Source organism: Prionailurus viverrinus, chromosome D4 (assembly GCF_022837055.1).
Source record: "Prionailurus viverrinus isolate Anna chromosome D4, UM_Priviv_1.0, whole genome shotgun sequence".
NCBI classification, from domain to species: domain Eukaryota; kingdom Metazoa; phylum Chordata; class Mammalia; order Carnivora; family Felidae; genus Prionailurus; species Prionailurus viverrinus.
Genome location: NC_062573.1, coordinates 89206506 through 89233683, shown reverse-complemented (window position 1 = coordinate 89233683; position 27178 = coordinate 89206506). Strand labels below are relative to the sequence as shown.

The 27178-nt window shown below is 50.8% G+C and overlaps 1 protein-coding gene across 3 annotated transcripts in view; it reads right to left on the bottom strand.

Annotated features, from left to right (window-relative positions):
• FUBP3 (far upstream element binding protein 3) overlaps nucleotides 1-27178 on the bottom strand; it is a 51072-nt gene that overhangs the window by 20313 nt on the left and 3581 nt on the right. For 2 of the 3 annotated variants that reach the window (XM_047829449.1, XM_047829447.1), the window contains exons 2-6: nucleotides 17995-18100; nucleotides 6318-6351; nucleotides 3849-3898; nucleotides 3396-3467; nucleotides 2090-2147 (exon numbers count right to left, since the gene is read on the bottom strand). In XM_047829449.1, coding sequence (XP_047685405.1) covers nucleotides 2090-2147; nucleotides 3396-3467; nucleotides 3849-3898; nucleotides 6318-6351; nucleotides 17995-18100 — 320 coding nt within the window. The remainder of the gene's footprint in view (nucleotides 1-2089; nucleotides 2148-3395; nucleotides 3468-3848; nucleotides 3899-6317; nucleotides 6352-17994; nucleotides 18101-27178) is intronic. The other variant, XM_047829448.1, reaches the window with a different exon arrangement.

Here is a 27178-nt window from a genome sequence, read left to right as displayed (position 1 = left end):
AGTCAAGGCAGCCCTCCATCCAGCTCCAGCTCCTGCCCCCACAACCCGGGAGGTCTCTGCCATCCGCCACGCCACTGGGCTGGAATTTAAAAGCGACCCACACCACACGCCAGTGTTCCAACACAGCCCCTTCCAGCCTGCCCTCTGCTCGTGCTGCTGTCTGGCAGTCACTTCACACACGTGTCTCGTCTCCTATCAGAAATGTCAGCCGCTATGGGGGCAGAGACCACCTTTGCTCCCTCTGCTCCCCAGTCCGGCATGACGCTTCCCCCAGAGTAGACACTCAGGATGACACTGGTTAAATATGGGCAGGAGAGAGCAGCGAGAGACGAGACGGGAGGAAAGAAAGCGAGGGTTAGTAATCACCATCCGAATTCCCAGACTCCAAAGGTGTTCTCCCTAACCAACCTGCTCGACTTTTTTTTTTAATCTTTATTTATTTTTGAGAGAGAGACAGAGTGTGAGTGGGGGAGGGGCAGAGACAGAGGGAGACACAGAATCGGAAGCAGGCTCCAGGATCTGAGCCGTCAGCAGTGCCCGACGCGGTGCCCGAACGCGTGCCCGAACCATGAGATCGTGACCCGAGCCGAAGTCGGACGCTCGACCGAATGAGCCCCCCAGGCGCCCCATCTACGACTTTTGAGCAAAGGCCGTGAACCGCCAGTTTGGTCTCGAGGGGTGGGAGAGGGAGGAGGCAGGACGCTGGTGCGGCTGTAGAGTCACAAACGCCTGCTCTGAGCTTTTCCGGCTGGATTTTCAGGACCCTGCTTTTCCCTGCGATGCTGTCTGGTGCCGGTTTATCTGGAGGCGGGGGAGGGAAGCCGCAGTGTTCAACCAGTACCACCCAACCCACCGAGGCCACCTGATGGGGCAACTGCCTTTTCTGCACCAGAATCTCCCCTGGCTGGCTTTTGTTTTGTTTTCACTGTTTATTCTCTAAACCACCACGTACAACCTATTTTTTGGTTCCTCCAATAGGGAAGAATTCAGCTACTACGCAGGCTGGCTGTACTGTCCTGAAGTTACAATCCTGTTACCCCGAAGGCCCGGGGAGAAGAGACGCAGAACGGTTAGAAGAGTAAGGTGGGAAACAGACGTTGCCTCTGGGAGTCCTGAGCCTCTGTGTGCAGAATCGGCCTGCGGGTCTTCTCAGCTTAGCGGCTTTTTAGTATTTTGCTAGTGTGCTAAATTAACCTGTGTTGGAAGAAAAATGCCGTGACTCCAGCAAAGCCATCCCGCGTGCCCTAGAATGCACACCTGCCGGCAATCTTTATTCTGGTTCGCTGCTTGCAATGCGACGGCAGAACAAGAGAATTTAAACTCATCTGGACTCCCGGAGAAATGGAGACGATGAAACAGCCCTGTCTTTTGAGCCAGACATAATCTCGGCACCCCCGTCCCCAAGTGCGACGCCACTCAGCGGATCGAAAAGAGGGAAGCGAGCAGACTGGAAGTTAGTACCTCCCTGTCCCCTAGGAGGCTGTCGGATCGACGAGGCCTGCATCTGATACGAGGCTCGGGGCTCGGGTGGCCCAGGGGCGGCAAGCAACGTCAGGTGGTTGCCAGGGCCCCGAAAGCCAAGATGCCCTCTGATCAGTCCATACAGCCCCCCGAGTGGAGCCACGGCCACCGAGAGTCAATTCGTTTGGTTCGCAAGTGTCGGAAGGGCAGGGGGACCGGCCCAGGCAAAAGACCTGGTGCCGGCACGTCCCCCTGGTTCCCGAAGTGACGGGCTCACGAATGCAGACCTGCTCGGGCAAAGGAGATAGCGCCAAGGAAGAAGAAGGCTGACTAGAGCATTCGGGTGGGGTGAGTGCACGCTCTTAAGGGACCTGGTGTAGGAAGGAGATGTTAGGACAGCCGCCAGAAACTCTGTGGGATTGGACCGAAACGCGCCACCGCGTGCGTTCAACAGGAAACTCCCCTGGCGTGGCAGCCGCCCGGACCCTTCTCCGCAGGAGCGCCTGCTGTCATGGCCGGGCCGCGGCACAGATCCACCGTGCTCAGTGACAGTTTTGCCCTTCCGTTTCTCCCCACGTGGGGAAGGAAGAAGAAGAGTACAAGGAAAAAGTAAATAAAATAAACTTACTCAATACTTTCTGGGGTTCCGGTAAGTACACAGGGCCTCTCTGGAATCCCAGAACTCTCTATAAGAAGAACCAAGAAGAGGAGGTGTGTTGGTGGGCGCCAGGCCGCTGTGCGCCTTTGCCCCACGTACAGACTGCCTCTCTGGGCTGGCTCCTACGCCGGCCCCACAGAAGCCCGGGTCCCAGAAAAAGACGGTCTGCTTCCGCCCGCGGGCAGAACAGTAAGCTGGGAGTGCCACCCTAGGTTCTCAAAGTCGAAACAAGTTCTGCAGGGGAAGTGGGAGGACATGGCAGAGGTGGCCGAGTGGGCCCTAATGACCAGTCCTGCTTCGTTTCGGACCCGTCTCTGTGCCAAGGAGGGCCTGAGCCCCGTAACCCGCTCTTCCTCAGTTTCTCCGCTCGCAGAGCGGCTTCAGGTCGCCTGTTCCCAAGCGGCCCGGTGGCTCCCTAGCGAGGGATTTAACGGTCTGCACCTCCGGATGATCTCACCGCGACTGCAAAGCTACCCTGAGACGTCGGGGGCATCTCCGTGGAACTAGTTCCGGGCCATGTGACCACACAGGAAAAGCTTGCTTTCCAACACCACACAATGCTTTACTTTATTCCTAAAAAAAAGCTGCCTCTCAAAATTCTCACTCAAAAAAAAAAAAAAAAAAAAAAAAAAAAAGGACAACTAACACCAATTGCTGCCCTCAGGACACTGTAATATGTATCTTTTCAGTGGATAACACCTTCTCTAGCGCACTGTCCTCCTCCAAAGCCCCTCCTCCACTATGGAAAGAGAACAAATGCAAATTCGTCGTTAGACCTATTAATAAAAGCGTTTCTTCCGCAATCTGTCTCTCTCCATGTCGCATGGTCGAAACGGACCCAGCTGGGGAGGGTCCTGGACTGCGTTTAACACATGCTCATTTAGCCAGAACCCCCAGCTGGCCAGGGCGGTCCCACTGCAGGGAAGCTGGTGGGCAGACCCCAGGAGTGATCCCAGAGCCCCAGCACTCATCCGGGCCCCGCCGTCTGGCATCACATCCTGGTGCAGAAAACAGAGATCCTAGGGCAGCAGGCGTCTGGCGGGGGCCACGAGGAGCCACGGAACTGCGGAGGGCCTCGTGTCTGGGCCTGCTTTTGCCCTGGTTTTTCTGGTTCTCATCTGGGAGTCCGGCTCCAAAAGTACAAGGAAAACAGCAATCCCATATACTTACCCAGGCCCCCAGACTTCTAAGTAACGAGCAAAGGTAATGAATCTGGGAAACTTGGCAAAACACTGATTTCTACCAAACTGAGATCTACGAAAAAAAGAAGCCTTACCTGAAGCAATCTGAATTTTGCAACCAGATTCTGCTTGAATCCGTGAAATCTGCTCACCTCCCCTGCCGATAACTGAAACAAATTGAACAAGGTCAGAACGTGCCCCCGGTTCCATCTTTAGCCATGCATGAATGACTTAATTAACTCAGCAAACATTTACACTTGGCTCGCAGCACTACAAATCAGGGTGGCCTTGGTGAGCCCATGGAAAAAAATCACAGGTGAAACACAGCAGACAAATACAGGGTACTCCAGCTGAACTGTAGAGAGGGGTGCGGTGGGGAGGAGGACAGGGGTGGGGGTGGGAAGGGAGGGACCCACGAATCTCTCTCAGCCTGGAGAGAGACCCACAGCACTTCGGGGCTCTGGGGGACACACTGTGCAAAGCATTCTACCACAGTGACAGTCACACCGCAAGGTTAATCAGGGCAAGGAGATAATGCGGATACTTACTAAATCCAACCATTTTATCAGGCACTTTGAATTCTTCTGTTATCACTGCCCTAAAAACAAAGAACATTTTGGAAAAACATATAGAATAAAGAAATTCACAGCCACTTTAGGTTTTCCCCAAATTTCCCGTACGGGCAAGGCTGGAAGATAGAGACTTAAAATGAACCGTGCCGACTGGGCCACCAAGGCCACAGCCCTCGAGAAAAGAGCGCCGTCTGATGGACCCTCTCCGGTCAATCACTTCTCGAAAAGACCCAAGCCTCCTCTCTCCTTGTGTCAGAGGAAGAAACCTCTGATTTTTCACGAAACCGTCAACTCTCCTAACAACTGCCTTTTCTTCTCAGTATTGCCTAACGCTCAAAACATTCTTTGGGGCTTGCAGAGTGAGTTTAGCTTTCTCTTCTGGCCTCCTTTCTGGATACAGATATTCAACATCTCTTCAACATTCCCCGTTTCCCAATCTTCTTCTTGTTTTCTGGCCTCCCTCTAATGTATCTGATGTTTAGGGTGAGATACTCCCAATGGAACCGGCATCCAACAGAGGCCTAATCAGTGCTGACCAGGACGGAATAATCAGGTACTTCCTTCCGTTAAACGCTATCCCGTCCTTTACCTGTTGGGTTGTTTTTCACTTTTTTTTTTTTTTTTTTAAAACAACTACCGTGCTGGTTCTTTCAAACAAACCTTCCGATTTGCCATATAGTGTATTGCGGACAATATCCAATTTGCCCGACGCCCCAGAAAGCAATCAAATCTAAACATTTACCTTAGGAGGATGCTAAATGCAAGTAGTTTCAAAAGAAAAAAGGGTAATAAGCATTTTTAAACATCTCTCGCACAGCTGGATTTTTACCCATCACGGAAAGGATCGAATAAAACGCACGTTTTTAGGGCAAGTGTGGCACTTGGAAGGAACTCAATAGCGTAAGTAGCACTTGCCAGCGTGTCAGTCTGATGAGAGCTAACAGCCTTCGCCTCCCAGGGCTCACCTCCCCCGGTTTATAAGTGTGCAGGGATCCTCTCTGGCTCTTGGGGTACTTACTGGAGCTCAGCCCGAAATCAGGCAATTCCAGCTTCCTAAATCAGTAAACCGCGGACAAAAACGCCAAGCCTCGGCGGGCCCAACACATCCGGAAAGAGGCGCGGGGTCCCCGTGGGAAGGGTTTCCTGGCTGGGGTGGAGGGTGACGGTGCTCCCATACGTGCAGCCACGAGACTGCGGCTCGTGTGCATGGCACCTGCTGTCTATTCCCAACAGGGGTTACTGGGGAATTTACTGACGGGGTTCAACGCTATCGTAATACAAATTGTCGCAAAACTCACGCAGGTCCTCCGCCCTCAGGACGGTGAGAGCCGACCCTCTTTGAGGAAGAAGTGTGTGAAGAGGGGCTGGCTGCTCAGGGCTCCCTGGAGACAAAGCTCCATCTGACTTGCGGGGCCGAAGCTTGTCTAATGCACAAAGTACGGACATCTTGGAAAGTAAAATTCTATAAAAGGCTTTATGGGAGAGTGACGTCTGATACTAACAACGTCGTTTAAACTATCTTAGTTCATTAAAAAACAAAGCAAACCAGTAACACAGCAACGGCAAAACCCAGGCTAAATCTTCTGGTTGACTGGTGCCTGAGGATTTCTAGAAAGCCCCCAACATTTGTGCAGCACACAAGAGGACACAGCTGTATCGTTGCTGGTGAAAATGAAGGATAATGTGTTACAGTAACTGATGCACAGCACAGAATTTCATCCGTGAGGAAAGAGACACTGTCCCAGGCTTTCCTGTGTATTTCATTCTTTTTAAAGGATAACGTTGTGACTGCAAACACTGCACCTTACAGAGACTGGTCTGTTTAAAGCCCAGAGGCCTGTGTATCTCTCTAAATCCCCAGTCTGTAAGGGAAGGCTATGAAGGTAAACTGAGGCAGGGGGTCACATGGGCACTTCTCCAAGGTTCTCTGGCAAGTCCCTGCTGCAAGGGCACGGGGTGGGCCCTGGGCTTCTGCCCTCCCAGGCCCACGACTCCTTGTGAATCACAAGCTTTATCCTGTGAAAGCCCAGTGACTCACGCTTCTTCGGGACGCGTTTGCTCAGATGAAGACGTTAAGGGTTCTCAAAACATGGGGAAAGCCGTCAAATCAGGATGGAAAATTTCACAGTCTCTCCTTTTAAATTAGAAGTAGGTGGACAGAGAAAAAAAAGCAGCTCCCACATCCTAGAGGTCCATTGAGTTTACATACAATAGTGGCTGATTTTTAATACTCCCTGTTCATTTATCCCTCGAGCTTCCAGTGTCTGGGAAAGGACTATTTAAAAAAAACAAAAACAAAAAACAAAAAACCCTGAGCCTTAAAGAAATCTAGCTCCTGGTTTTTCACACTCTCAACCTCTGACTTGCTAACACTCAAGTACAGATGGTGGATCAATAAACAATTAGAAATGATCAATAAATAATAAAACATAACCCACTGCTTACCTTTGATGTACCAAGGCCCCTAACTGGTTACCTACTGTGGCAGAGAGAAAGAGAAAAGAAAAATCAAAGCATTAGCACGGATAAACTAACTCCATCCTTACACAAGTTCTTACCATTTCGGGGGCGGGGGGCGGGGGGGAGGGAAAAAAAGGCAGGCAGAAAGAAAGCAAACAGTAATTTAGGCTCAGTGGCTGCAATGAACGCGTTACATGATACGAAACAGGAGGGGACGTCTTGATCAACACAGTCTCTAACCCAGTGTCCAGCTGAACGCAGGATAAGAAATTGATCTGCGTGTCCACATGCTGAGAGGCCTGGGAGAAAATCCCGCTCGCCTAAATCCCTCTCCCTTCCCACCTCCCTCCTGCTCGGGATCCAAACTCAATGTAAAGATAGTGAGGGTTCCCTCTTTCTCTTTTTCAAACAAATGAGAAGATTTACCCTCCGAGCCCGGGAGCATTGTTAAGGACGGCTCCACGGCAGCTGTGGTCACTGAGAACGTGCACATATGTTCCCGCCGGCCACGGGGCGGCCCCCCACCCCACCCCCCAATTCTCCCTGCCCTCCCGAAAACATGCGCATCTCAGGGAGAGGAGCTGGCATCTTCCCCCCTTGGGCCTCTTCGTTAACCCACCGCCACAGTCCACACGTCGTGGACGCGAAGAACGGGCAAGTGTCCGTCCGGCCCATTTCACAGAGACAGCAGTACCAAACGGCCCCTTACTATGAAAACCCACTCTGCAATCACAGTCCCACAAAACCACTTCAGCCACGCTTTCTGTTCGAGCTTCCCCTCTTTTAGCTACTGACGAGCGGCTCCCTCACCAGCCATCAGCAAAAAGGAGTCCGTGCTGTCTCTCTTTTGGAAAACGCGGCCCGGGAAACACGGTCAGCAGACACTGAAAAAGTACATATCCTAAACATATCGCAAGGAACTGAATGGACCTTATGATGTGCTAGTGAGACATTCAAAAATAGGTCTCTGGGGAGAGTGGTGCGGGGGACAGACAGGAGGGAAGTGGGGAAGGGTCCGTCACATCAGCTTCAGAACAAAGAAGGAACTAGTCTGACATCTCGAGTCCAGGGCTCCCAATTGCTTTTTTTTTCTGCGTGAACTTAACCCTGTCCTTCTGACTGGACAGGAGCTGGTCATAAGAAGAGGAAAAGAAACCAGGTCGTGATATGTATTTTTTAAATGTTTATTTTTGCGGGAGCACAAGTGGGGGAGGGGCAGAGAGGGAGGGGGACAGAAGATCTGAAGCAGGCTCCCGGCTCTTAGCTGTCAGCACAGAGCCCGACGCGGGGCTCGAACTCACATACCGTGAGATCATGCCCTGAGCTGAAGTTGGACGCTCAACCGACTGGGCCCCCTAGGTGCCCCCTCAGGTCATAGTTTAGAAGAAGAAGAAAAAGCATAAAGAAACAATGTTAGCAAAAAGTAAGCGAGGCTACTGAGTCAATACCGGATCTCTTCCGGATCGATGGCAAGATAATGGTTAGCAGCCAAAATATTGACACGATAAACCATTAATCTGCTTATCTCAGGGAGAAGAGAATTGTTTTTCATTGAATCTTAAAATTCTCGTTTGGCATTTCCAGTTTGAATATGACAAATGCTCTCTCTCACTTGGGATGGGCAGTGCTCACGATTCCCAGCAACATGGAGACTGGACAGTTACAACCTTGGGCAAGGAACCCCCATCACACACTCAGCCCCTGGGTGTCGCGAGAGAGGAACATCCGTCATGGAAGGCAGTGGGTCTGAAAAAAACAGGCTGAAGAAGAATAAAGAAGAACGCCCACAAAAGAGTGCCCATGAGTTTGGCTACCTGTCCCTCCTCAAGGGTCCAGCTCAGCCTCTCTGCTTGCTGTCAGAATTCCTCTCAGGGGCCAAGAATAACATACACTGAAGACAGGGACGCTGAAGACTAAGATGGCCTGAAATGCCAAGAACACAGAGAGATGCTTAGTCCCCAAACAGGACAACACAGCTGGACCCTGGCTCCTGGCCCGCTGTGCTGTTTGGTAAGAGATGTTCAAAAGGCGGATGATCTTCAGAGATTTGGGCCAGAAAAGCCACAGAAACAGGGTAAAGGGCAACGCTACCGTAAAGAAGTTCATGAGGTTCACGAGAACGTTCAGGAGGCTCTTGGTCAAAAGCCATTTAAAATTTTGTGCCTGTCACAAAAAAAGGAAACTCCTCTTGTCGGTAAGGTTATGTGTCACAGGTGTTGCACACGTGCACACACGCACGCACGCGCGCGCGCACACACACACACACACACAGTACGGCCATATGCCTTGCTGACACAGGGGAGGCATTTGCAAAGATTGAAACCAGAAGCACACACACCATCATCCCCGAGACATGGATGAGAGCCACACCGAAGAGTGAGATCAGGGGTGTCTGGGTGGCTCAGTCGGTTGAGCGTCCGACTTCGGCTCAGGTCACGATCAGGTCTCGTGGTTCTTGAGTTCGAGCCCCGCATCGGGTTCTGTGCTGACAGCTAAGAGCCCGGAGCCTGCTTCAAAGTCTGTCTCTCTCTCTTTCTCTCTGCCCCTCCCTCCACCACTCAGGCGCACACACGCGCGCGCGCTCTCTCTCTCTCTCTCTCAAAAATAAACATTGAAAAAATTTTTAAAGAAAAAAAATGAAATCAAATTCCAATCTGGACTCGAGTTGGACTCTTAGGAAGGACACGCAGCCCCCTTCCTCCATGCAAATACCGCAGTCCTAGGCTGAAACACACGATTTAAAGTTTCGGTTCCTGCAGAAGAAACATTCCCATTTGAAGCCTCAAAATGAAAACCAGCAGTTAGATCAGGGACGCTAGGCACTCACACAGCAGCCTGGTAACATCTGACTCCACGAACGGGGCAGGGCAGGGGGGGGTGGGTGGGGCGGGCTTCTCTTGGTCTTCATGATGAAGGGGGGGGAGTCAAATAAAGGAGGCTTGCGGGAACACCTATCAAGTTCAATTCAATAGTAACTACAGTCATTTTGCTGTAAAAAAGGCAAAATACTGCATACCGTCAGTTCTATTTCCTGTTAATGGTGCGTGCTGGCCAATAACGCTTCATCTCTCCTCCAAAGTTCAGCTCAGCCCCATTCCGGCATGTGTGCATGCATGCACGCATGCGCACGCACACAGGCACACACACACACTCATGCACACACAGTGTGGCTCTCATCTACTCTGGCACCCGGCGTAACGGGAAGCCATCTGGGCTAGGGGAAAATGAGCTTCCCCATAGAAAAGATTCACGCCGCGAAATAAGACATTCTTTCCAAAGAGTAGTAATACTCTGCCAATTTCAATAATGATCTTTGAAGAAAAAGAAGGCACTGGACACATTCCCGCCCCGCCCCCCTGCCGTGAGGAGAAAACCGGCTTCCTTTCTCTTCTCCGAAAGAAATGCTACCAACCATCACTGGGGAACATACCCAACTTTTCAATATGCATGCATTTTAACAGCCGACCCCCATTCCCGAGGAACAGCAGCACCCACGTCCTCCTCGCAGGTGCGCAGAGCAGCAGACCAGAGGCGGGGGAGCGGGTCGGCCAGGACAGAAAACATCAGCACCTTTTATATAACTGACCAAACAAATGAATAGACCAAACCTTCTGCAGACTTGGGAAACAATCCTGCACCCGTGCCTGGATTCCCTGGGACTCTGACCGATGCCCTTCCAGGCCTCGGCTCCCGTCGGTGATACCTGCGGTCAGCTGCAGGGATTTCTCCCATTTTCAAAGCGTTTTTAAAACGCTTTTCTCCCAAGGACAGCACGAAGGCTTCCCGTGTTCTAAGGAGGCAACTCTCCCCAGCCAGGGCCACAAAACACAGACAGGCTGAGGTCAGCTGAAAGTCCCTAGGCAAGTAATCCCTCAGGACTTCTTGCAAATCGTCATTTGTAAAAGGTGAGAGCGAACCCAAGCTCCCCCAAGCTCCTCTCAATAAGGGCGCCGCCTCTTGTAGGTGCCTCACCCGCTGAGTCCACTCAGGCCTACAAGAGCCCAGGGGGGCAGACGCTTTCCCAGTAGGCCCCGTCTACTGACAGAAGGTGAAGGGCCCAGGTCAGGGTCTGTGCTCCCGAAGCTGTGCTCCACCCAGGTCAGGCCTCTCTGGCCCAGGCACTGGGCCAGTCCCAGGGTAACACGGTGCACCAGGCCACCTTGGCCCCAAGAAGCAGAGTCTTAGGAGGGCAGGAGAAAGCTCTGGGTGAGCAGTAACCTGACCTAGTCTCCAAGCCTGCGGGGGTGCCGGGAACCCCACCCGCACCCCTCCACAGTCCAAGCACCTACCCACTGCCCGACCCAAGGAAAAACAAGTCTGTGAAACATGTTTGGAGCACTAGGCCTTATTTTCGTTTAAACCGGTGGCCATGAACTCAATATTGGGGATCACGAGCAGCTTTGTTAAAAACGAAGATAAAAAAACAGCGTATGATATACAGTAAAGGTACGTATTCCATAAAGCCTTTTATTTCAGCTACACGGGTTTTAACGTGCGTGTGCTAACTGGTTCGGATGGAAATACTGTGAGCAGTGTTTTAAAAGTTCAAAAATAACTTGTTATAATCCTTAGGATAACCTCACGAGGTGGCTATCGTCCCCATCTCACAGGTGAGGAAACAGAGGCTCGGAGAGGCTGGGCAACCTGCCCAAACTCACACAGTTAACAAACGGCAGAACTGGGATTCACACCCTACTCTCCCACTTCGGAACTCCCCTTTGCAGGCATGCACCATCATGGCACAGGAGACAGAGATTCAGGTTCAAGTCCTCCTTCTGGCACTTCTGGGGCATCTGCCCTGGGGCAAACCGCTTCTCCAACATCAGTATCCTTATCTACACGAAAGGGAATTCGGGCTTCAGGGTTCCTGATCCAGTAGCGATCTTTCCTTACTCTATACAGGGGCCTCCCCACCCCGCCATCTCTAAACCCTGGCCATCACTCAACTATTCTCCATCCCAGAAACGTGATATAAATGGGATCACACGGTATGCAACCTTTTGGGATCGGCTTCCTTCATCCAGCTGAATTACCTGGAGATTCACCCAGGCTGCCGAGTGTATGAAGAGTTTATTCCCTTCACTGCTGAGGAGCGTTCCGTGGCACGGATGTGCCATTTTGTTAACCATTCACCTGCTGAAGGAAACCTGAGCTGTTACGAATAAAGCCGCGACAGGTTTTTGTCTCTGGAGGACAAACTGGTGTAGCTGTGTGCTGAATGACAACGTGCGTGCCGAGTTCTGTACGTTCTCTAAAGAGGCTGTGCCATCAGACGTGCTTTTAAAAGCTCGTTGGGTGGTTCTTGCACCCGGCCAGGGTAGAGGGCCAGTCTGGGTCACCCATTTCCTAGAAGGATTTTGAACAGCTATAAATCCCCTTTCAACGTGACCTCTAAAATCCTGTGTACGAGCTTCGGTCGTCGACGCCACAGATTCATTCATTCATTCCTGTGGACGATGCCGATCTACTGTGTCGTATCCAGTCGGCTAAGCCAACTGTCGAACCAGTCAGACCATACTTTGCCAGGAAAGAAAACAAGTCTCACTTCCTCTTTCCAACTCACACATACATGTTTTTATGCAGCCGTATGACTACCACTCACTTCTCAATTCTAATCCTAAAACGGGTGGATGAATGGAGGGGAGGAGGGGACTGCCTGAGCCTCTGCCGGAAGTTGCTACCTGAATAGAACCAAAATCAGATGCTTCCCCATCAGTGTGTCTTAGGAGGATTCTCATGCTTTGTCGCCCTGGGAATCCCCGTCCAGAAATCTGGACTCCTGCCTCTTGAGGGACCCGGGGACGGTGACGTGCCTCCGTGAACCGAGGGGAAATGTGACCGGGGACACGGAAAGGAGAAGGGCACGGGGTCTCCGGCACAGACACAATTCTCAGAGGGGTGCGTTTTAGGGAAGAGGGTGCACACGAGGGGAGGAGCTGGGAAGGGCTCCCTGAGGGCCACCCCCCTGCCCACCTCACCCCGGGGAGTCTTCACTCCCCCTGCTGGAAGACCAACCACTACTGGACGCTCTTGATCCCCACCCCGCCCCCCAGGCCTCAGGCACTACGGGGGAGCGTGGGCTTTGGGGACAGTGCGAGCGGGCGTGTCTGAGATTCAGTTTCTCTCTTTCCAAAGCAGACACCCCGGTCCCCGCGGGCTCCTGCCAGAGGCGGTGCGGGCCGTGCACAGCGGCCCACATGCCCATGCCCCCCGGCAGCAGGAACCCCGGGCCTCCCCGCGCCCCAGCACTGACTGCCGCCTCTCATCCCTCTTCCTGCTCGCCAAGTCCGGGTTTGAACAGATCTTTCCTCCTCAGTCTTCTTTCTCCCTCCTCTTTGTCCTGGGCCACACGTGCAAACACAAAACTCAGCCAGGGCCACAGAGATGCTCCATCTCAGTCTTCCTGTAAGTGGTTCATGTGAGAGCACACCCAAAAATTCTACCTTCGCACCCCAAGAACACCAGCATGATAACGTGAGAAAGTACGGCACTGGGGGCGCCCGGATGGCTCAGCCCGTTAAGCGTCTGACTCTTCATTTCGGCTCAGGTCATGATCTCATGTGTCATGAGTTCGAACCCCATGTCGGGTTCTGTACTGACAGTGTGCAGCCTGCTGGGGATTCTCTCTCTCCCCCTCTCTCTCTCTGCTCCTCCCCTCTCACGCACGCTCTCTCTCTCTCTCTGAATACATAAATAAGCCTAACGAAAAAGAAAAAGTACAGTACTATCTAGGACGATAGTACATAAACCTCAAAGACACCGAGGGCCCGAGGGCCAGCTGCACAGCCATGCTCCTGGACATCCAGAGCTACTTTTAAGCTCTGATGGCAGAGCTGAGTAGGTGGGACAGAGCCCATATGGCTTGAAAGTCTAAAGCAATTTACCGGATGGTCCTTTTGGGGGAAAAGAAAAAAAATGTTTAATTTTGAAAGAATAAACATCTTACGGACTGTGGGATCATGAGCTGATCGACAGCTGGATGCTGAACCGACTGAGCTACACAAGCGCCCCCTCCCCGAATGGTCCTTTAAGAAAAGTTACGCCAACCCCCGATTCTGAGTAAATCTGCACCTCTCAAATCTCTTAGCTAATACTACTCTCTTCGATTTGGAGCTTGCTTTCCGTAAAATGTTCTAAGTGCTCATCTTGGACCTGAAAAGGAAGAAGTGAAGCATCACGTGATTTATCCACCAACTATCCACCCACTACACTTATCCACCAACTACATAAGGGAGGTGAGGAAGAAAGAGCCCGTCTCCATGATCGTAGCCTGCAGAGTTCGGCGGGAGAAGCGCCTGGTGTCTGCAGACGTGTGCCCTGGGGAGGGGACACCGGTTTAGGACTTCAGAGCAGCGTGACTGCGTGTGTGGAAAGGGGGAAGCAGGGAGAGGGGAGGGAGGGGAACAGGGGCCAAGAGAAGATAAAGAAGCTAGGGAGCACCTGGCGAGGCACTGAAGGGAGTCAAAACGGGTCCCTGGGAGGATGTCCCATCACTTCCCAGACCCAAGGACTGACCGGGACTTGGATAAGGTAAAGATTCTTCACTAAGGTAAAGCGCTGGGAGGGGGGACGGGTTTCAGGAAGAGCGAAGACAAGAGACAGGACCTGCGGCAAGGATGGGCAGAAGGGCAGGCAGGGGAGGGCGGGACCCCCTGGGTGGCGGAAGCTGCCACAGGTCTTAGAACAGAGGAGTGGAACTGGTCAGACTGGCTCCAGCCAAGTGGCCTCGGGGGCAGCAGAGAGAAGGCACTGGATAGAAAAGCTGTCACACAGAGAGCAGCAGGAAGAGTCCCGAGCTGGCAGGGTGCACCTGCCAGAAACTAGGAGGTGTGGGTGCTGACTGAAGACGTGGAGAGGTACGATGACCTGAGCCTGACCTGAGCCGAGCGGAGGGCAGGCTCTGGAAGCCAGGCTCCGACCCCTCTTGAGTGGGCTCACACAGCGGTGGCCCGACAAGCTCAAACCGCCCTGGACACGACTGCCCTGGTCCCTTCCTACAACAAGACCAAGTCTCATCCCTTAGTTGACTCGTTTTCGCGCTCCTATGCATACATCTGTTTGCAAATCTCAAGGCCCGCCTAAACCTTCTGCCGAGGCCCTCCCTCCGCCTGACTTCTGGGTTGAAGCACTTTTAAACACGCCCAAGTAACACCTCCAAAAGCCTCTAGGGGACTGAGCTTTAAGCTCCAAAGGTTAAAGAACCCGGCTTCCCGGGAAAGGCAGAGGGTTCATGTTGCCAAAGAAGTGATCTGGTGAACTTCTGTCCAAAAAAAAAAAAAAAAAAAAAAATCAAGCCAAACCAAACAAACAAAAAACTGCAAGCAAGCCCTTTGGAAATCTTTGTTGCTCAGAAAAGAAAAAAAAAAAAAGTGCGGCAATTCCTGCTCGGCGTTCGTCTCTGCTCTCCCACACTCTCGTCGCACAGGTGGTACAGCCATGACCCTTCGAGAAAGCTGTCCAGTCACCACGAACATCACCTTCCTTGACGGGTCCCGTTCGTTCACCAAACTCATTTATCCAAGAGAAGAGAACTGGCCTAGTGACCTTGCCACCCTCGTCAGAAGACGATCTCGGTGTGCTCTGAACCTGCCCCCAACTCCCAGAGTTCTCTCTAACCTCAACAGCGAATGCCACAGGTGGAGAGCTGAGCTGGAGGAAAACAACTGGCCTAATTCTGTTGTTTGGAAGGTGCTCAGCAGAAGAGGATTAACTATCGAGCCGTCCTGCCCAATGCAAAAAGCCTGGGGGAAGTTTCTGGTTCTTCACACACAAGTGTGTTACGTAAGACGGACAGCTGGCCCGAGACGGGAAGGTTCGTCCCTACTGTAACCAGGCTTCGCGTTCAGAAGGAAGAAGAAGAGAAACCGTGTTCGTTTTCTGATTCCAAGGACTCAATCCCGCAAAGGCAGACACGGAAAAACTTACCGTCCTCAAAACGAGAAGTGACCTCACACGGCGGCAGCATCCAAGTGAGATTCTGGGCTCACCAGCTGCACCTGCCTGCTCTTCGTCAACAAACTCAGCAGCTTTTACAAATCTCTTTGAAATATGGGCGTCCAGCGGGCTAGCAGGAGAAGGCAGTCTGCCAGGGGACACTGGTCTCATTTGCAAACACCTCGGCGCTCTTTACGCAAAGGACACAGCGACTGCCTACTCTGCACACAGTTTGCACTTCCCCACCACGTGGCGGGCGCAGGCAAGGCAGAGCGCGGTGAAAGGTATTGATCGTGATTTCTGGAAACAGTGGGCCGGGGAGACTGGACTGTCCATTACTGGGGCGTGTGCTCAGAGCCAGACAACTCAGTTTTATTTCTGTATTGACGTCCTGTAAGAAGAGGTGAAGCACGATTGCCCCGAGAAGGGAAAATGGTTACTTCACATCAGAGCTTTTCACGAAGGCGCAACTGCGGAAAACGCCATCCGTCATATTTGGTCTAAGAAATCACTAGCACCAGCCCAACAAGATCACAGGGGACCGTTTTGGAGGAGCCACTTAAAATGGTCACCGGGCGCCTGGGTGGCTCAGTCGGTTGAGCGTCCGACTTCGGCTCAGGTCATGATCTCGCAGTCCGTGGGTTGGAGACCCGCGTCTGGCTCTGTGCTGTCAGTTCAGAGCCTGGAGCCTGCTTCGGAGTCTGTCTCCCTCTCCCTGCCCCTCCCCTGCTCACGCTCTGACTCTCTCTCTCAAAAATAAACATAAAAAAAATTTTTTTTAAATGGTCACCTAGGGGGCGCCTGGGTGGCTCAGTCGGTTAAGCGTCCGACTTCAGCTCAGGTCATGATCTCGCGGTCCGTGAGTTCGAGCCCCACGTCGGGCTCTGGGCTGACGGCTCAGAGCCTGGAGCCTGCTTCCGATTCTGTGTCTCCCTCTCTCTCTGCCCCTCCCCCATTCATGCTCTGTCTCTCTCTGTCCCCAAAATAAATCAACGTTAAAAAAAAATTTTTTTAATAAATAAATAAATAAATAAATGGTCACCTAGTTACAATGGGGCAGACCTTGCCTGGGTGTATATTCATAAACAGTATCTTGGGGTGCCTCGGTGGCTTAGTCAGTCAAGTGTCTCTCCTGATTTTGGCTCAGGTCATGATCTCACAGTTTGTGGGTTCAAGCCCCATGTTGGGTTCTGCACTGGCAGTGTGGGGGCCTGCTTGGGATTCTTGCTCTCTCCCTCTCTCCCTGCCTTTCCCCCACTCGCATGCTCTTTCTCTCTCAAAATTAAGTAAACTTTAAAAAACAAAAACACGGGGCGCCTGCGTGGCTTAGTCGGTTGAGTGTCCGACTTCAGCTCAGGTCATGATCTCACGGTTCGGGAGTTCAAACCCCACAATGGGCTCTGTGCTGACGGTGCAGAGCCTGCTTGGGATCCTCTCTCTCCCTCTCTCTGTTCCCCCCCCACTCGTGCTCTTCGTCTCAAAATAAACTTACAAAAAAACAAACAAACAAACCACAAAGAAGTTTAAGCAGAAAGGAACTTTTACACCAAAATGAGCCACAGCCCCCTTATAAAGTTCCCAGCGTGAACCTATCCAATTATTCCAAAAAGGTTACCAACGTAACCTTTAGATGTTTAACACCTAAAAACGATGGCTGATGGGCACCGAGGAGGGCACCTGTTGGGATGAGCACTGGGTGTTGTATGGAAACCAACATGACAATAAATTACATTTAATAAAAATAAATAGATAAATAAATAAAAACAATGGCAATCTCCCCTTTTGGAAGACACTGGAGAAATCAGTCACACCAAATTACTTTTTCTACATACACCAAAACACGCTTCTTTTTTGGAAAAGGAAATTGCTCTGTATATACTATTGAACACCTTGATTTTTTTCCACCTAATAAGACAACATAGAAACAAGTGCATACACATGGCTGGGTAGGCATGCAGACCGACAGAGGGCCAGAGAAGACACTGGCTGACCCACTGCGTGCATATTCGTGTACAACCTAGTAAACTTCAGACTCCCTCTTCCAGTCCTACTCTGCAGGACACCCAATGTGATCAAGGAGGTCCAAGTTCTCTGAACAACCCCATCTGATAGATACTCTTCGCGGAGGTGCCGGGGGACAGGCACTTCCACGTTGGTCTCAAACTCTTTGGGGGGCTGAAGTGGGGTACAGAACCAAACCACCAAATAACACAGGAATGAATGAGAGATGGGTGCTTCTAGAGAGAGCCTGTCAAAAATGGGAACGGTGAAAAAGGGAGCCGACCGAAGCAAGGTCACACCCTCCCCCGCCCCCACCTTCTCTTTCTCTAAGGTCAGGATGTAGCCGCGGGCTTCCTAAGAGTCAGGCATCGAATCTTAGCTTTTCTTTGGAGAAGAGTGGGAGCTTCAACCCCCACGCGCGTGTTGGAAGCACGAAGGGCCACGTCACACAAAACCCTCGAATCAGTCGAGTGACTTCCGAACTGATGCGCAAAGGCCTCGTCTTTACCTCCGAGCCCAGCTGTAAGCACTCTTGCATCATCAAGGCGACTAAGAGCTCAAGGGCCGGAGAGTCGCGGAGAAACATCAACCCCACGCGGTCCCCTCGACCGCACCTCCTCAGGAGGACGCTGGTGGCAGCTGTCGTGGAAACGGCCGACACGCGGCTCCGGCCTAAGTGGCAGGTTCGCTACCATCTGAAAGGCAAAGACGTTTCCCCGCAACTTACCTCCGTCATCCAAGGGCCGTTTCTGGACTCCGTATCCATACACTGAGGGGTCCACTAGAGGTGTGGAATTATTCAAGTGAGGAATTGAATCAATTTTAGCAGCAATCTACAGAGAGAATCAGATTTAAAGACTCAGTAACAAATCCGGGCTCCGTTCGAGGGAGAAAGACGAGAGCGCTCTCTTCAAAGGCCTGTGCTACCCCGCTTCTCCCCCTGACCTAGGTTAGCACGAGGCAGTGTCACCGAGGACACTTTTCATTGCTAACTGAGTCTTCTTTCGGCCTCAGTAACAATGTGTCTTTAGAAGTAAATACTTTTGAACATCAGTCTTCTACAAATCAGTATTTCTAAGCCACCCCTTGAAACACAGGTACGCTGCATTCGAAGAAAACAGGCAGGCCACCGACATGAAGAACTCTGTTCAAAAGGTTTTATTTATGGCAGGATTCCCTTAAGAAACCAATCCCCCGGTACTGTTTAAAAGGCTGTGTTTGCTCAAACATGACCGCGCGTTAGGAAAACATCCATCCCATAACTTGAACGCCTGTTAAGTGATGATGTCATCGCTGCAGACATAGAACAGCAAGCCGCTCCCCACTGGGAGTGTCCGAGTAGGGGGGAGGGGGGGGAACACGGCTGTGTGTCCAAACTACCTCAGAAGGATTCCTGCGCTGGACCAAGCGAGAGACCTCGGAGAGCGATTTCGATTTTTAATATTATCAGTTAAAAAAAAAAAAAATGATCATACAGCTATCGAAGTGTTTCTCCCCAGAAACAAACGCTGCGCAGAAAGTTCTGTCTACTTGGTTCTCATTGGAAAGTTCAACGGGATCTCCCTGATAAATCAGCTCTTTATCATGTCATCGAAGGAATATTTACAGCCACTGCTCTCGACGTTAGTCCCTGAGTTAAGCTTAAGAAGTAGGGGTGGACTAAGGGGCAGACGGAAGGGCTGTCCCACACAGCGGGTCTTCGGTGGGAGTTCTGGGCTTGTCCCAATGTGCCCGGCTTCTGCGACCGACATGAATGACTTGAAACAAACAAAAAACCAAAGACAAGCATGACACTGAAACCCCAAGGCAGGGCTCAGATGTCAGGGATCCAGGGGTCAGGTCTCTCCCTCTGGCTTCCTAGCCCTGTGGTGTTGGGCAAGCCCCTCTCCCCTCCGCAGGAGATCCTTTGGATGTACCACCAGCAGCTGCACACTTTGGGGCAAGCTACCAACACACTCTCAACACAAAGGAGCTTTGTATGCTAGAAAGCACTTCACAGCACGGCTGTTAAAATAAGGCAACTTGTCCAACAAATGCCGAGTGCCTACTATGTGCGGGGCTCTGTTCCGGGCACCGGGTTCCTGTGGTCAACGAGAATAACCAGGCCCCTGCTCCGTGTCAGCAGTCAGTGGGGAGTGACGCGGTCTGCGAGCTGACCAAGAATCGATCGTTTCAGCTGGCGATAAGCATTATACTAATAAGAGAAGATAGTGAATTGTGCTAATGAGAAGGTAAGTGCTTAGGAGAGCTACTTGAAACACGGTGATCAGGGAAGGCTGCTCTGATCTCTTTAGATCATGGGATCTAAGGCCTATCTGATGAGCAGTTGGCTATGCAAAAATCTGAGGAAGAGCATTCCAGGCAGAGAAAACAGCCTGTACAAAGGCCCTGAGGCAGGAGCCAGCCTGCCTGGCAGGTATGAGCCTAGAAGAGAGAGAGGTCAAGGTCACTAGAGAAGAAAGAACTGGACGTGTTCCAAGACACAGGCAAGGGCCGGTTCGCCAGGGCTTGGATGTTACAGGAAGGGTGACAGAAAGCAACCGCAAGGCTGAGCAGGAGAAGTGGCATCCCCTTGACAAGGAAGACAGCGTCTAAGGAGACGGGAGTGAGAAGACCATTTAGGAGATGTTCTGGGTCAGGGGTCAGCAAAGCATGGCTGGCGAACCACCTGCTTTTGTAAAGAAAGTTTTACTGGAATACAGCCGCGTGCGTTCTGCGTTGAGGAACCGAGCGGAGACCGTGTGGCGTATGATGCCCGTACATACCATGCACTATTTGGACCTTTAAAGGGAAAAGTCTGCCGGCCCCTGTCTAGGCTAGAGATGATGGCACCCTGGATGAGTGCTTGCTTAAAAACAGTATTATAAATAACTGATTACAATACTAAGACTGCTGCTAGAAACCCAACCTCCTATGTCCAAGAGGCCATTTGCTATCACACGAAACACTGTACAAACCTTGCCTCTACCACGGACTCGCAATCTTGCTTTCCGTATTTGTTTTGGATAAGCTTGTGGAGGTTGGCTACTTAAGATCCAAATGTTACTTTGAACGACCCAGCTGGCAAAACAGGTGGGTTAAAAGGCGAGGATACTGCAGTGGCTGGTGCCCCAAGGAGACCCTTGCATGTGCCATAATAAACCGAGTGGCAAACGACTGACGTGGGGGGTTTTGGGATTACTGGCCCAGTTGCTTTCACAGATGGCCCCAAGTGCTCCCAGCAGACAGTGAAGATGACCCCAAAACACAAAGAAAGGGGGACAAGGGCTCATGATTCTCAGTGGAGTCCCCCAACAGCATGCGTGTCAAATCACTCCCACAACACAGAACCCCAAAACAGAAACTCGACACATTAGGCACGTTCCCTGCTCCTTTCGGAGGACACTCTCAGCTTCCAGATCTTTTCCCTCCCTTCCAAAGTAGCTAGAATGTGTTCCTGAGTCTTTGGCCTTCCTTATAATTTCTACGGTTAGGTTTCACATGTTGCCGGAATGTCATTTTTTCCCAAAGCCGATACGCTAAAAATGTTACAATAGTTTCCTGTTCCTGAATTTGATTAAAGGCTGAGGCTCTCAGATTTGTTCTTAAGTCATGTTTACTTCAGTTATCTATAATTTGGGAAATTTCCACTAAGAGAAAAGCAGTACAGAATACTGGTTAAGAGGGGTAGCCCTGAAGTCAATGGGCTGCACTTGGACTCTTGGTTAAACAATGTTAAACAGGAGTTTGACAATACAAGATACAATTATATCACTGACAATACGTTGTAGATATAACAACATTCTATAAAGAGACAAGGAACTCTTTCCTTCATACAAATGCAACCTTGTTTCAAGAAATGATTTTACATGTCCACTAAAATAAGGAGTTAAAACTTAGTGTTTACAAAGACCATTTTAAATTCGCTACCTCATTTGTTCCTCTCCCCGATTCTCTAGGAGGCTGGTAGGATTTCCATTTTAAAACCAGGAAAATTGAGGCTCAGAGAAGATGAATGCTCTGCCCAAAGTCACACATCTCATAAGCGGAGGCACTGTATTTAAGCCTGGCCTGCCCAGCTCTAGTCTGTGCAATCGACCACAGCGCTGGGCACCCCCCTTCGTCCGCCTAAGACTTTCTCAAGTATTTCTCACTTCCCAAGGACCTGAGACCTAATGATTTCCAGGGCACGGAGCTGAAGCAATTCCTCACGTCGTAACGGACCGTTGACCGGTAGCTGCTTAAGGGAGGTGAGGTACATTCTCAGCTAATACTGGTGCTGGCCAGACTATAAGAGAGTCACTGAAGCCAGGATATTCCAACAAAACCAAGGCCAGTCCGGAGCTTATCAGAGAGCCTGACCTTGAGGGGACTTTGCTACTGATTGTTTTTACCACTCGACCCCCTTCTCCCCTCTTTTGGAGGGAGGCAAGGAGGAAAATCAGTTATCTTGCTACACGTGCCATTGGAGGCACCGTTATAGATGAAACACTAATCAACGTCACACATGTGACCCCGACTCTGAATAGCTGGCGGCAATGAGGAGAGGGGGAGCGCTGAACTGGGAGGCAGTCAAGAGTCCTGGTTTTCCAGCCAGCTCTTCCAGGGTACGACCCCCAACGGCCTTGCTCCTTGGGGGTACTCACCTGTAAAAGGCACGGACAGACTAAACCAGTGTTTTCCTAAGAGGTACGCAGGCATATTTGGGAGACGCACGGATAAATGGTTTTAAACTTCTGTATATATATATTTCTTAGTTACCTTCCATGCATGGCAAAGGTTTTCACTTCTGACAGTGATTAAGTTTCCTTTTAGAAATATTCTAAGTAAGTCTGAATTTTAAAAAGATTTAAAAATACTGGGGCGCCTGGGTGGCGCAGTCGGTAAAGCGTCCGACTTCAGCCAGGTCACGATCTCGCGGTCCGTCAGTTCGAGCCCCGCGTCAGGCTCTAGGCTGATGGCTCGGAGCCTGGAGCCTGTTTCCGATTCTGTGTCTCCCTCTCTCTCTGCCCCTCCCCCGTTCATGCTCTGTCTCTCTCTGTCCCAAAAATAAATAAACGTTGAAAAAAAAAAAAAAAAGATTTAAAAATACTAAGTAAACTTCGAGGGGGTCGGCGTTATGGCGAAAATCATGAAGGTGATATGCAAATCATTAAACTTAGGAAACAGCCATTAATGATCCCCAGGGCACACGTCTGCGACTAAAACTCTCTGACAAGGCTCATAATCCAAGTAGCTCGCCTTGTAAACCCAAAGGGGAAGCCGTGACTATCTCCACTTCACAAGGAAAACATTATACCGACCAGGAACAGACCAAGCCACCTGAAGACCCAGTCATCCACACACCGTGCCCATGCTAGAGCCGCTGCTGATGGTCACGGACCCAGCAAGCACAGGCCGCAAGCTCCCGCCACCTGCCAGGGAGCAGGAACCCAACTTGCCTCCCGGGAACCCCTGCTCCACGGTCCCCTGAGTGACCCCACCCAGACCCTGAGAATACGTGGGCTGGACCGAAAGCCGCTGCTTCCCACAGCAAGAAGAAACGGCGTGTCACCCAGGCAGTGGAGCCCAAGGGCTAAGACCAAGTCCCAGACGGCAGGTTCTGGAGTAGACGGCAGGTTCTGGAGTCAGGGTGTGCAGGGTCAAGTCCCAGTGGTACTTCCCACGACCCAAGAGAGTCCCAAGGAGAGCAGCAGGTGTCTCAGACTTATCGCCTGCTAAGTGCCTGATGGTGCCCCCATTCCGTCTTCACGGGGACCTTACACGGTAGCTACTCTTCTCCTTACCTTGGGATTGGGAGCGTCTACCTGGAACTGTATCCACCGGGATAATGAAATAACAATGTAAAGCACCCAGGACAACGCCAGTATTTTACTGAATAATAATAATAATATAGAGAAGGACACGGATCGTAAGTTTACAGCTCGTTGAACGTCCGCTTCCTAAAATGCCTGTGGCCTAGGGTCAAGATCAAGACACAGAACATTTCCGGCACCCCTGAGGTCTGCCTCATTACCTCCTTCCGTCACTACCTACCCCCACCTCCCAAGGGGGACCTCCTAACGTCTAATATTAGCTATTAAAAAAAATTATCACAACCATCAAAGACCTCCATTTTCCAGACGAAGAAACTAAGACTTAAAGAAGTTACATTGTGTGTCCAGTCACTAAGCTGGCGAGTGGCAGAACCGGAACCTGAACTCACACGGTCTGAATCCGAAGTCTTAACAGGCACTTCAGGCCCAGCAGCACCCCCTTATCCACGGGGGATACATCCCAAGACTCTGGAGGCCTGAAACCACAGGCAGCACCCAACCCCACGTATATCGTCTTTCCCTTTACATACGTGCCTGTGAGAATATTGTTGACCTTACTAGTTACGTACAGCAAGAGATGAACGATAACTAAAAGGAAAATAGAACTGTATAATATACTGTAAAAAAAAAAAAAAAGTTATGTGAACGTAGTATATCTCGTACTGGACCCGCTCTACTTGTGGTGACGCGAGGTGGGTGGCGGAGGCGTTGTGGAGCAGCGTTAGGCTACTACTGACCTGACAACGTGTCAGGAGGACCGTTTGCTTCTGGACTGTGATGGACCAAGGGTGACTGAAACTCTGGAAAGCAAAACCGCAGATGGGGGGGGGGGGGGGGCTACTGTACTACCCCCTGGGGTTTTGCGACCATCAAATGAGAGAACGTATATGGAAGTCCTTGCCTGGCACCCAGCACGACAGGGGCTCCATGAATGGTGGCCATTGTTGTCATGAGACGGGGCCCCAGCTGATCCTGCCCTATTTACTAGCATTAACCAAAACAAGGAATTCTATAGGCCAAATAAGGTACAGCACTTCGTGGTGGCTTTCCTGACAACCTCATAATACCCACATTGGGGCAGAATGGAATACTCCCTTCCCTGTGTTCGCAAAGCACCTTATAAACTACCTTTGAATAATGTAACTCACTGACAAAGTTATTGGTCCTGTGGGTCTCCCCACTATAGGGAGCTCTCGGAACAGACTTGTCCCAAGCTTCTTAGTACCGCCAGGACAAAGGTTGTTTGACGGAGAACTTCAGGGCTTGGCTTTAGAGAATTCACGAACCTCCTGGAATCACACACAAAACTACTTAAATATTGCTGTGGTGAGGTTCAAAGTTTTCACGAGTCTTAAAAAGGCCCCTGCTCCCAGAAGGTAAAGCGCAACTCCCCTGGTGCATAGCAAAGTGCTCGCCACATGGAAGGTACCCCTCAAAGGCTTGCCAGGTTGAAAGCAGATCTGGAGACGCCCACTGGCGGCCACAATGCTAAGACGACCAGGCGAAGCTCTGAGCTGAAATAACGCTCCAGCCGGACCGTCCAGCGCAGGCCCTGAAGAGGGTAGGTCCGTTCTCCTCCTACCCTACGTCCCAGTGAATTCCACCAGCATCCTTCGATGCTTTGTTCAGATTCTGAAGTCTCAGAGATGGAAAATTAGCCAGCGACCGCTGCGAAGGAACCAAGCCCTTAGAATGCAGAAAATGTGGGCCCAAGAATGACGGCATTAACTCTTTGCGTGCCTCTGAGAAAACGGCTTTATTCTCCTTTGGCTCATTATTGTCAAATACACGATGAGAACGAGAACCCTCGTCCCGGCTACTTCACTTGCTCACGGGGAGGACTGAGCCCACAAGAAGACGAAACCAGCCGCAAGCTGTCGTAGCTTCGTGCTGGCCCAGCATCCAGGCAAGAGGCCCATGGAGTCAGCAGATCCTCAAATAAGGGCAGGCAATTCGAACCACATCACTACTTTTATTAACACTACTCAGTCTTGCAAGTGATTTGCTATCATCTGGTGTGAGGATCAAAGCATAGTAGATGTCTCCAAGAGAAGTATCAACTATTCTTTCCCAAGTGTCTTTATAAGAAAACTCCAAATGCGAAACACTTTCAAAAGAGGTGACTCTTAACAGAATAAAAGGGTTGCACAGGAAAGCTGGGGAGAAGGGGAGTCTGAATAGGTGCCCGATATAACATAATACAAAGCAAAAGAACCAAAAGATATGATCAATTTTTTTTCAGCTCCAGCTAGATGTCAGCTCTCTGAACGTTCGCAGGCTTGAAGGAACTATTGAGATTATGTAGCTTAACATTTCCTGAAACGTGATCTGTAGAATGACTTGGTTTTATGAAAAGAAAGTATGAAATTACATTAACTTCAGGATATTTACAACGCACACGCCGAACTCTTGTAGGACTTAATACACACAAGCATATTAAAGGTTCGGAGAAATCCGGCATTAAAAAGTCAATTCACCTTTACTTAACCCTGTATTCCCCAAATGTTATCTGTCCATGACCCCTTTCCCATGGAAGATCTATGAACAGCCTGTAGATCAAATGTTGGGAATGGCTCACCCAGCATGAGGTCATATAGCTACTTGCGGGAGACCCAGATCTCCTAAATCTCCATACACAATTCTTTCCATTAGAAATTTCAAATAAAGGGGGCGCCTGGGTGGCTCAGTCAGTTAGGTGTCCGACTTCGGCTCAGGTTATCTCGCGGCTTGTGAGTTCGAGCCCCACGTCGGGCTCTGTGCTGACAGCTCGAGCCTGGAGCCTCCCTCTCTGTGCCTCCCTCTCTCTGCCCAACCCACTCTCATTCTGTTTCTGTCTCTCTCAAAAACAAACAAACAAACAAACAAACAAAAATCTCAAACAAAGGTGTGCCTGGGTGGCTCAGTCGGTTAAGCTCAGTTAAGTCCGACTTCGGCTCAGGTCATGACCTCACGGTTTGTGGGTTCGAGCCCCGCATCGGGCTCTGTGCTGACAGCTCGGAGGCTGCAGCCTGCTTCGGATTCTGTGTCTCCCTCTCTCTCTGCACCTCCCCTGCTCATGCTCTGTCTCTCTCTCAAAAACAAATAACAAAGACATTTTTTTAAAAAAGAGTCTTTCCTTTAAAAGAAAAAAAAAAATTTCAAATAAAAACCAGAGATAGACTCACAATTTGGAAAGGGATGAGGAGAAAACAACTTGTTGACTAGGCATCCCAATGGCAACCCAGAGAGCCGATGCCCCGTGTGAAAGGGCAGCTGCTACTCGGCTCCTGCTGAGTACTGCCATTCCAGAATGTGGGAGCAGTGTGGCCAGACTTTTTCCAGAAAAGCTAGAAATCTCAAGTTTTCCTGGACGTCATTCTAGTTTCCGAGCGTTGGCACTGTGTAGGTGAAACAAAGCGAGCCTGCAGGCCCCCTGTGAGCCTTCTCCAGCCCGTGGGCCACCAGCTTGGGAACTGTGGTCTAGGCAAATCTGTATCTACAGAACAAATGGGACTTTGGAAGAAACCAAAGTTTTTTTATGATACATTTGGGCTATCAGATTTTAAGAGAAAGGTAAAGAAGTCTCCGTTGAAAACGAGAAAAACCTTAGAAACATACAGTGGAACGCAGTGTGCATTTACGATTTACCTTACAATAGCAAACAGGAAGCTCAGGGCTTCCGTGAAAGCGGTGACCCAAATACATGGTCACATCACCTAAATAAACCCTTGAACAAGGTCTCACTCTTTGCAGGGTACTCTACTGGGTCCCACCAAAGATACAGCAACAGGGTTTGAGGGAGCAAAAATGAACGCACATTCAGTAGTCAGTCCCTCGTGACTGAGGGACCTGAGCTACGCAAACCGGGCGTGTGTGAGACAGTCTCGGCGGAGTCCGGCTTAAATCGATGGAGACGCCACACACTTGCCGTGAGTCAGAAACATCACACGTGAAGGAAGCAAAGGCAGTCTCTCTCTGGGAGTGACCAGGGGCCAATGAGCAAGGGCTCTGTCTTTTAATGGCGGATGCACATTCTCGTAAAGGCAACGCAGCGCCAGACCTTCTGCTGAGGCTCAAAGCGTGAGACAGCAGCACGGCATGGCATCTTCCGGAGGACCAAGGAAATTCTGAGGCCCC